Here is an 11368-nt window from a genome sequence, read left to right as displayed (position 1 = left end):
GGCAAATATAGTGCCCATCTATAAAAAGGGAAATAAAAACAACCCAGGAAACTACAGACCAGTTAGTTTAACTTCTGTGCCAGGGAAGATAATGGAGCAAGTAATTAAGGAAATCATCTGCAAACACTTGGAAGGTGGTAAGGTGATAGGGAACAGCCAGCATGGATTTGTAAAGAACAAATCATGTCAAACCAATCTGATAGCTTTCTTCGATAGGATAACGAGTCTTGTGGATAAGGGAGAAGCTGTGGATGTGGTATACCTAGACTTTAGTAAGGCATTTGATACGGTCTCGCATGATATTCTTATCGATAAACTAGGCAAATACAATTTAGATGGGGCTACTATAAGGTGGGTGCATAACTGGCTGGATAACCGTACTCAGAGAGTTGTTATTAATGGTTCCCAATCCTGCTGGAAAGGCATAACGAGTGGGGTTCCGCAGGGGTCTGTTTTGGGACCGGCTCTGTTCAATATCTTCATTAACGACTTAGATATTGGTATAGAAAGTACGATTATTAAGTTTGCGGATGATACCAAACTGGGAGGGATTGCAACTGCTTTGGAGGACAGGGTCATAATTCAAAATGATCTGGACAAATTGGAGAAATGGTCTGAGTTAAACAGGATGAAGTTTAACAAAGGCAAATGCAAAGTGCTCCACTTAGGAAGAAAAAATCAGTTTCACACATACAAAATGGGAAGAGACTGTCTAGGAAGGAGTACGGCAGAAAGGGATCTAGGGGTTATAGTGGACCACAAGCTAAATATGAGTCAACAGTGTGATGCTGTTGCAAAAAAAGCAAACGTGATTCTGGGATGTATTAACAGGTGTGTTGTGAGCAAGACACGAGAAGTCATTCTTCCGCTCTACTCTGCTCTGGTTAGGCCTCAACTGGAGTATTGTGTCCAGTTCTGGGCACCGCATTTCAAGAAAGATGTGGAGAAATTGGAAAGGGTCCAGAGAAGAGCAACAAGAATGATTAAAGGTCTTGAGAACATGACCTATGAAGGAAGGCTGAAAGAATTGGGTTTGTTTAGTTTGGAAAAGAGAAGACTGAGAGGGGACATGATAGCAGTTTTCAGGTATCTAAAAGGGTGTCATAAGGAGGAGGGAGAAAACTTGTTCACCTTAGCCTCTGAGGATAGAACAAGAAGCAATGGGCTTAAACTGCAGCAAGGGAGGTCTAGGTTGGACATTAGGAAAAAGTTCCTAACTGTCAGGGTGGTTAAACACTGGAATAAATTGCCTAGGGAGGTTGTGGAATCTCCATCTCTGGAGATATTTAAGAGTAGGTTAGATAAATGTCTATCAGGGATGGTCTAGACAGTATTTGGTCCTGCCATGCGGGCAGGGGACTGGACTCGATGACCTCTCAAGGTCCCTTCCAGTCCTAGAATCTATGAATCTATGAATAAGAATCTATGAATCCCTTCCCTGGATCCTGGAGACCGGTTCGCCGCCCTCGACATGAAGGACGCATATTTCCATATAGCAATCTATCCGCCTCACAGGCGCTTCCTGCGATTCGTAGTAAACATGGTGCACTACCAATTTGCAGTCCTCCCTTTCGGCTTGTCCTCGGCTCCCAGAGTGTTCACAAAGTGTGTGGCGGTCGTCGCGGCATACCTTCGTCGACAAGGGGTACAGGTGTTCCCGTATTTGGACGACTGGCTCGTACGTGGCCGCACCAGAGACCAAGTTCAAGCTCACGTCCACATAGTGACACAAACTTTCCACGAGCTGGGCATTCTACTCAACAGAGAGAAGTCCACTCTAGTGCCAACCCAGAGGATAGAATTCATTGGGGCAATCCTCGACTCCAGATGTGCCCGAGCCATTCTACCAAACAACCGCTTTCATACCATCACAAGCGTCATTCAAGGACTAAGGGCATTTCCGATTACCACAATAAGGACATGCCTCGCCCTGTTGGGTCACATGGCCTCGTGCACCTACGTAACCGGGCATGCCAGACTACGGCTTCGCCCACTTCAGGCTTGGGTATCATCGGTGTACCGTCCTCACCGGGACAACCTGAACATGGTGGTCACGGTTCCGTGCTCGGTATTGACCTCCCTCACCTGGTGGTTGGATCGCACGGCGGTCTGTGCAGGAGTGCCGTTTCACGCCCCTCAACCCTCCCTCCACCTGGTCACAGACGCTTCATCTCTAGGATGGGGCGCTCACCTCGGGGAGCACCATACCCAGGGCCTGTGGTCCGCGTCCCAACTAGCCCTGCACATCAACGTCCGAGAGCTGATGGCGGTGCGCCTAGCCTGCCAGGCATTCCTCAATCTCCTACAAGGCCGTTGCGTGTTGGTTCTCACCGACAACACCACGGCCATGTTTTACATCAACAAGCAAGGCGGAGCCCACTCATCGCTCCTATGCCAAGAAGCCATTCGCCTGTGGGACTTCTGCATCGCCCACTCGATACATCTCACGGCCTCGTTCCTTCCTGGAGTCCAGAATACACTGGCTGACCGTCTCAGCAGGTCCTTCCAGACACACGAGTGGTCAGTTCGCCCGGACATCATCTATTCCGTCTTCCAGAGGTGGGGATTTCCCCAGGTCGACCTGTTCGCATCTCGAGCCAACAGGAAGTGCCAGGCATTCTGCTCCCTACATGGGCGAGCTCTAGGCTCTCTGTCGGACGCCTTCCTTCTAACGTGGAAAGACCACCTGTTCTACGCCTTTCCTCCATTTCCGCTGGTCCACAGGGTACTGCTCAAGATCCGCAGAGACCAGGCACGAGTTATTCTAGTCGCTCCAGCTTGGCCAAGGCAGCACTGGTACACCACACTGTTGGAGCTTTTGGTTCAAACACCGATCACGCTCCCCTTGAGTCCAGATCTCATCTCTCAGGACCACGGCCGACTGTGTCACCCCGACCTGCAATCGCTCCACCTCACAGCATGGATGCTCCATGGCTGAATCAGACAGAGCGGCAATGCTCGCAGTCCGTCCAGCAGATTCTGCTGGGAAGTAGAAAGCCCTCTACACGGACCACTTACTTAGCCAAGTGGAAACGTTTCTCCTGTTGGTGTGAGCAACAAGCTACGTCCCCCTTGCAGGCGCCTATTCCTCTCATACTCTAATATCTCCTGTCCCTAAGACAGCAGGGCTTGGCGATATCTTCAATCAGGGTTCACCTCTCCGCCATTTCGGCATTCCACCCAGGAGAACTCGCGTCCTCGGTCTTCTCTAACCCGATGGTCGTTAGATTCCTCAAGGGCTTAGACCGGCTGTACCCACAGCAACGCCAGCCGGTTCCGACGTGGGACCTCAACCTCGTTCTCTCCAGGCTCACAGGGCCTCCGTTTGAACCATTGGCGACCTGTTCACTCCTGTACTTATCCTGGAAGACAGCCTTCCTCGTAGCCATCACCTCAGCACGGCGCGTTTCTGAACTCAGAGCGCTTACGTCCGAACCCCCATACACGGTGTTCCACAAGGACAAGGTGCAGCTTCGCCCCCACCCTGCCTTTCTTCCCAAGGTGGTCTCACCTTTCCACGTGAACCAGGATATCTTTCTTCCAGTCTTCCATCCAAAGCCACACGCTACTCGTCAAGACCAGCGTTTGCATTCTTTGGACGTACGCAGGGCCCTGGCTTTCTATATTGACCGTACAAAGCCATTTAGGAAGACGACACAACTCTTCGTTGCGGTGGCCGACCGGATGAGAGGCTCACCGATCTCCTCACAGTGCCTCTCCTCTTGGATTACGTCCTGCATTCGTGCTTGCTACGACCTGGCCGGTGTCCCGACGCCACGCCTCACCGCTCACTCCACAAAGGCCCAGGCCTCCTCGACTGCCTTCCTGGCTCAAGTCCCGATCCAGGACATTTGTAGAGCTGCAGTTTGGTCATCGGTCCACACATTCGCTGCTCACTATGCACTGGTGCAACAATCCAGAGACGATGCTGCATGCGGGTCAGCGGTTCTGCACACAGCAATATCTCACTCCGACCCCGCCACCTAGGTAGGGCTTGGGAGTCACCTAATTGGAATGGATATGAGCAAGCACTCGAAGAAGAAAAGACGGTTACTCACCGTTGTAACTGTTGTTCTTCGAGATGTGTTGCTCATATCCATTCCACACCCGCCCCCCTTCCCCACTGTCGGAGTAGCCGGCAAGAAGGAACTGAGGGGGCGCTGGGTCGGCTGGGGTATATATCCAGCGCCATGAAGGCGCCACTCCAGGGGGCTCCACAGCCGACCCACCGGGTGTTGCTAGGGTAGAAATTTCTCCGACGATCGTGCACGCGGCGCGCACACACCTAATTGGAATGGATATGAGCAACACATCTCGAAGAACAACAGTTACAACGGTGAGTAACCGTCTTTTCTAACACAAAGCCGTGCATGCTGCAATCATCCTCCTTTCCCTTTTCTGGCCCTTTCTAGTACTGCAACTTAATTTTTTAGAGATAAAGTGACCAGATCTGTTTACCTTTTTAAAATGTTTCTTTCTGAGTTATGGAACGTTGTTTGTTTGTGTTTGTTTTCTTCAAAATTGGGATCTAAAAACTTGTAATTTCCTTCTTTAGAATTCTTCCACTAATTCTTCAGAGGAAAAAGGCAAAAAGACCAAAAAAAGAACTCGGAGACGTAAAACAAAAAGTGAGGGAAAGAAAGAGTCTGAAGATGACTGTTTCCGTTGTGGGGATGGAGGTCAACTTGTATTGTGTGACAGGAAATCTTGTACTAAGGCATACCATCTCTCCTGTCTTGACTTGGTGAAACGTCCTTTTGGTGAGTAAAGCATTTGTGAAGGGGTGGGAAAGGAAGGAAGCTATATAGAATAAACTAATGTATTGAAATATATCTCATACAGGGCTTGCAAAAATACTCATTTATACATTGCATCTTTTCAAGACTTCCCTGTTTTGAAATCAAGGACTTTTTGTTGTTATAGTGAGTGCTATATTTGTAAATGGGGTAGGAGTCCTTGAAGATGAAGATCTAGTAGTACTCTCTCATGCCTTTCTGGGAAAATGACATTTAGTTTAAGGAACCCAGGCAGTGGTGCTCACGTCACTCAATTAGGCCAGGGTTCTGCTGTCACATAGAAAGTGAAATCATCCTCAGAAGAACTCATGAACTCAGATAGTTCAAAGATGCACATGCTAAGGGAAAAGCAGCAGCATCTGGACTGAGGTAAGTACGAGGACTTTTGGAGTGGTGGGTCTCAAGTTCTGTCTCAAATGTGATTGAGTGAGGTCTATTACAGATCTCTGGTCCCAGAACTGAACCTGCTATGTGAAACGTGAAAAGGAGAAGCAAGCAAAGCCTGTCTATTCAAAGCCAAATAAAATGATGACCAAGCCAATGTCCCAGGGCAGGAGGGGTTGGCTGAATATGGAGTTGGTGATATGGGAACTCTGCCTGTGACCAAAGCTTGCAATGAAGGGGCCAGTTGTACCAGAAGCCAATTGGTGCCAAGATACCAGTTGCTGAAAATGTTAACACTAAGGATGGGTCCAGACACTAAATGTATTCAGTATCTTGGTGCGGAGGAGGATCATTTCATGGTTTTATCTTAACTCCAAGGAAGGAAAATACCTTGAACTCAGTAGACCTGCTGTCTGTACTCATTGTTTCTAAGTTGATGTTCCAGCTTACGCTGCCAGGGGAATTGAATCCAAGGTTGAACAGCTCTGGGAGGATGGCATAGCATGATCCTGCTCAACACAGTCTATTATGCAGGATGACATGTGAAGTTCATGTACATCTAGCTGTTCTTAGGCCCTTGAATCCCTCTAGCTGCTCATTCCCAACTTGACAGATCAATTCCAGGAATTGGATGTTTAATCCTTCAGATCAGGTGGATAAAAATCAATAATTAAAAAAAAAAAAGTAAAATCGCAATTTTTTAAATTTAAATTGGATTTTTTATTTTGTCATTTAAATTATAATTTTTTCTTTTTTAAAATAAGCCTGTTCGTATTAAATTCAGATTTCATTTCAAATTATGTTAAGGACTTAACTTTTTATAATCTCTTAAAACATTTAAATAAAAAATAAATATGCTGAATCCATGACCCTCTTTCAAAAGCTTTGAGTTAAAGCCTGCTTTTCTACATAAAAATAATTGTGGGAGGGCAGGAATCTAACTGTTGAAGTCAGGCTGACCTACTGTGCCATATTTATAAAACTTAAGTAATTTAGGGGACTTCCATTTTCATGAGAGTAGGAACCTTATGCTCCAGTTATTTTCACTTAGGCATGTTTGAACATTTTCCCAGGCTGACCTGAAATAATTAGCTTAATTCACTAACTACAGTTAATCCCTCTATTTAGTAAATCATTTAGTTGTAAATGTGAAATGTATTTTGGACACACAAACTTCTCTTATCAAAACATTTAAGGTTGTTTTGTTCAATAAAATAAATTGTATATGCTGTTTTGTGTTCAATTGAATTCCAGTTACCGTCATAATGCAAATTATGAGCAAAAAGTTAATTATCTAGTAAACAAACAACATATCATTTACCATTTTCTAACATAATAAAAATGTACAATTAATAGGAATTTGAAAATATTAAGCTGTATAATTGCTTCTAGTTAGTGTACCCTCTTAGGCCTGGTCTACACTATGGGGTTAGGTCGAATTTAGCCACGTTAGGTCGATTTAAAAATGAATGCGTCCACACAACCAACCCCTTTCCATCGACCTAAAGGGCTCTTAAAATAGACTTCTGCACTCCTCCCTGGCGAGGGGAGTAGCGCTAAAATCGATTTTGCTGGGTCGAATTTGGGGTAGTGTGGACGCAAATCGACAGTATTGGCCTCCGGTAGCTATCCCAGAGTGCTCCATTGTGACCACTCTGGACAGCACTTTGAACTCCGATGCACTAGCCAGGTACACAGGAAAAGCCCCGGGATCTTTTGAATTTAATTTCCTGTTTGGTCAGCGTGGTGAACTCAGCAGCGCAGGTGACCATGCAGTCCCCCCAGAATCATAGAGCGTAGAATGTTACTACGCTCCTCCTATCATCTGCGTCCCTGAGGTTATCGAAGATTAGAAGGCAAAAAAAAACCGCACTCGCGATGACATGTTTTCTGAGCTCATGCAGTCCTCCCACACTGATAGGGCACAGCTTAATGCATGGAGGCATTCAGTGGCATTGGCCAGGAAAGAATTAAGTGAGCGCGAAGAGCAGAGGCAGGACGTGATGCTGAGGCTAATGGGGGAGCAAATGGACATGATGAAGCATCTATTGGAGCTGCAGGAAAGCCAGCAAGAGCACAGACCCCCCACTGCATCCACTGTATAACCACCTACCCTCCTCCCCATGTTCCATAGCCTCCTCACCCAGACGCCCAAGAACACAGGTGCGGGGAGGCTCCGGGCACCCAGCCACTCCACTCCAGAGGATGGCCCAAGCAACAGAAGGCTGTCATTCAAACAGTTTGATTTTTTTAGTGTGGCTACAATAAGCAATGTGGCCTTGTCCTTCCCTCCTCCCACACCCCACCCGGGCTACCTTGTCCGTTATCTCGCGTTTTTTTTTAATTAATAAAAAAAGAATGCATGGTTTCAAAACAATAGTTACTTTATTTCGAAGGTGTGAGGGTGGTTGGCTTACAGGGAATTAAAATCAACAAAGGGGGCAGGTTTGCATCAAGGAGAAACACACACAACGGTCACACCAAAGCCTGGCCAGTCATGAAACTGGTTTTCAAAGCCTCTCTGATGCGCAGCGCACCTTTCTGTGCTCTTCTAATCGCCCTGGTGTCTGGCGCGAAACGATAGTCTGCCATTGCTTTCACGGAGGGAGGGGTGACTGATGACATGTACCCAAAACCACCCACGACAATGTTTTTGCCCTATCAGCCATTGGGAGCTCAACCCAGAATTCCAATGGGCAGCGGAGACTGCAGGAACTGTGGGATAGCTTCCCACAGTGCACTGCTCTGTGAGTCGATACTAGCCACGGTAGTGAGGATGCACTCCGCCGACTTAATGTGGACATATGCAATCGACTGTATAAAATCAATTTCTAAAAATCGACCTATAAAATCGACCTAATTTCGTGGTGTAGACATACCCTTAGCTAGCAAAAAATATGTACCTGTATCTAGTGTAAAGGTTCTATTTAGTTATAAAGCAACATGTTTTAATGGTTATATCAACAAATGAGAATGCACCTTTCTTTAGAAAATAACTGAAGTACAAATGGAAAAGTTGAATAAAGTCAATTATTTAAATTGAGGCTTTCCACTTGGTGATTTAAACAGCAGATTCAAATCACTTTGATTTAAATCAATCCACCATACTTCAGACAGTTGGTTCCAGAAGACAATGCTGACATAGCCACTCCTGGAAGATGATCACTTTCCTTGTGGATGGTAAAAACCTTGCACATTGGTAAAAACCTTGCACAATGAACACTGATCAAGAGTGTGCCCCTCCTGTGCCTGACGGTCTTGGCTGTTATGGATATGGTGCTATCCAAGGGGGGCATGGAATAGGAACGAACATAGGACTGGAAAGGACCTCCTGTGTCCTTTATAAATTTAACAAGCTCCATCTGAAAACTAGTTAGAAGCTGTTTCTGCAATCTTCCAATAGGAGTAGTGGGGCAAAGTCACCCCTCTGATGGTAAGAAACTTTCTAATTACCATCTAAATTTATTCATGGCCAGTTTATAGCCATTTGCTTTTGGTTCAGTACTGTCCTTTAGCTTAAATAGCTCTTATCCCCTCCTGTGCTTTAACACTGTGATGTATTTATAGAGTGCAATCCTATCCCCTGTCAGCCAAGGCTAAACAGCCAAGCTTTTTCTATCACCTCTTGTAAGACTCTCCATTCCTCTGATCATCCTTCTAGCTTTTCTCTGCACCTATTCCAGTTCGAATGAATCTTTCCTGGACGTGGGTGAGCAGAATTGTACCCAGAATTCCAGATGAGACCTTACCAGTGCTTTGTTCAGTGGCATTAATACCTCCCTATTTCTACTGAAAATAATTCACCTCATACATCCTAGGATCATATTTGCCTATTTTCTGGCCACATCATGTTGGTGGCTCATGATCATCCTGTGATTGATCAATACACCCACGACTTTTTCCTCTTCTGTTATTTCCAACTGATTAGCCCCCAGCTTATAGCAGAAATTCTTATTAGTCCCTAAATGCATGACTCTGAGAGAAGTTCTAAACTTTCATGAAAGGGAGCAGATAGGGATAGCAATGGATGCTGCTGAATCTTGCTTGTTGCCTACTATGGTTAGAAATGACTGAATGGTGGTTGGAGCTGTATCACATAATATCCTGAAGTAGAGTGCTGAGGACATAGGGTGTCTACAAATCCCCACCGGCCACTGCAACTTGGATAGTTTCAGTGATATCTACATCACCTGCAATGAAGATCCATGTAGATAATGCTCAAAGAAGAATTAATTTTCCCTGCATTTAACTCTGCACCACTTGTTTATTTTTGTTTTTGGCAGTCAGAAACTTCAGAAAAGGGAAAAGATAGATGTGCACACCGAAATGTGACACAAAAGTAGATTTAGAGATGTCTGTCAGTTCTGTGCTGTAACTTCTGGGATGGATAGAGGTTTCCAGAAACCACAAATTAACCAAAGCAAAAGAGCAACAGCATGGAGTTCACTGAATTTATTTGATTTCCACATGAATAGAAGTTCTCATTAAAAGGCAGAAAGCTTTTACTATACTGGATTGGAACTCAGAAGATATTGCAAGTAACCCCCTGAATAATTTATACTGATTTGACTCTGGTGCTGTTTAAGTAAAATGTGGTCAAGTGTGCTGTTCAATACAGTCTACTGAGCTTAACTAAAAGTACTCTACTATTTTGCTTTTAACAAGAGTAATTAGTAACAACAGTTAAAATCTTCAGTTATATTTTTTATAACTATTCACTTTTTTTAAAGCAAGGTTAATATTTATCATGCAGACATTAAAACACTAAATTCATACTTGGCTTTTTTGCAACATGAAGTTTATTCTCCTGTTAACAAAGAAAATCTCAATTTATCTAATGTTCTTCATCTTTAATTACAGGAAAGTGGGAGTGTCCTTGGCACCACTGTGATGTTTGTGGCAAGCCTTCTGTTTCTTTTTGCCACATCTGCCCAAATTCTTTCTGCAAGGAACATGAAGATGGGACAGTACTAAATTCTACATTAGATGGACAGTTATGCTGCTCTGAACATGTTCTTGGGGTAGATTCTGTTGAAAATCAGAAGACTGAGAAACCCCCCCAAAAATTGACCAAGTTGAAGCCTAAGAGAAAGCGAAGAAACAGATGGATGAGAGCTGAATGCAAATAATAATGAACTGCAGTTTCTACTGCCAACACTATCTTGTAGATAAGTTGTGAATAAGGCCAGGGAAGGACACAATTTTACATATATCCTGTAAAGGTTACATTTGGGTGAAAAGCATTTTTTAATCCACTGAGCCAACCACAGCAGTCTTCTGCTGCATCTGCACTGATAACGAACTATGGCACACATAGTTCAGAAATTTTTCAGGACAAACCAAACTTATTACTCAGCATTACAGTTACACTTGAATTTTACAAATGTAAATGTTTACCTCCAATGTTTTTCCTTTTGGAGGTAAATTAAAATCAAACCAGGTAGGCATATAAACATAGTTCTTGAGATAGTATTTGCCATCCAACAGATGTTTAAAATAGTGTATCCTTGAAAGATGTTATTAGTTCTCAAGTTATTTTGAATAAGAAATGGCTTGGTATGCAGTCCCAATGAGATCTGCTTGCCTTGTATTCATTGTGGAGGAAGTGCTCGAGTGCCATGCACAACCCAGGTGCATATCTCAGTATAACCACAGACTTTACAATTTGTTCTTGCTCTTACAAAATGGCTGTCTAATTGTTCTTAAATAAAAAATAATTGGTTTTAAATATCCTTCCACCAAGAAATACAGTGCATGGTGGAAAGAAGCACACTGTACTAGCAAGGGGAAACCTTGCAAGAGATTTTTTTTCTATGCTCTTTTTTCCCCCCTTCTATTTAATTTCAGCTAAATAGAAATACACTTGATCTTGATATTGTCTTGCAATCGAGGCCCAATATTTAGGATATTTGTTTTTTAATTTTAAAAAAGCTGGGTTTTTTCCGCTAATTCGATGACCATTTTTTTGTTCAGAGGCAAGCATTTCTCCGCAGTTTGCAATCCAAACATTGCATCATGTTAGTGCAAAAAAACAAAATATGAAACTGAATAGTCAATTAAATGAAAAAGCCAGAAGAAATTATTTAAAAGTAAAATAGATTTTAAACTAACACAAATGACATAATTAAATATAAAATTTAACTTGATTATGTCCCTTTTTCAACAGCTTTTATGAAAAATGACTACTT

The 11368-nt window shown here is 43.9% G+C and overlaps 1 protein-coding gene across 2 annotated transcripts in view; it reads left to right on the top strand.

The window, feature by feature from the left end:
• Positions 1–11020, top strand: part of NSD2 (nuclear receptor binding SET domain protein 2) — a 161815-nt gene extending 150795 nt beyond the window's left edge. For both annotated transcript variants that reach the window (XM_024199044.2, XM_024199043.2), the window contains exons 22-23: positions 4556–4760; positions 10041–11020. In XM_024199044.2, the coding sequence (XP_024054812.1) occupies positions 4556–4760; positions 10041–10309 (474 nt within the window). In that variant the 3' untranslated portion in view covers positions 10310–11020. The remainder of the gene's footprint in view (positions 1–4555; positions 4761–10040) is intronic.
• The last annotated feature ends 348 nt before the right edge of the window (positions 11021–11368 follow it).

Source organism: Terrapene carolina, unplaced genomic scaffold (assembly GCF_002925995.2).
Source record: "Terrapene carolina triunguis isolate 2854851 unplaced genomic scaffold, T_m_triunguis-2.0 Scaffold66, whole genome shotgun sequence".
NCBI classification, from domain to species: Eukaryota; Metazoa; Chordata; order Testudines; family Emydidae; genus Terrapene; species Terrapene triunguis.
The sequence above is the reverse complement of the archived record's forward strand: the minus strand, read 5'-3'. Positions and strand labels throughout refer to the sequence as shown.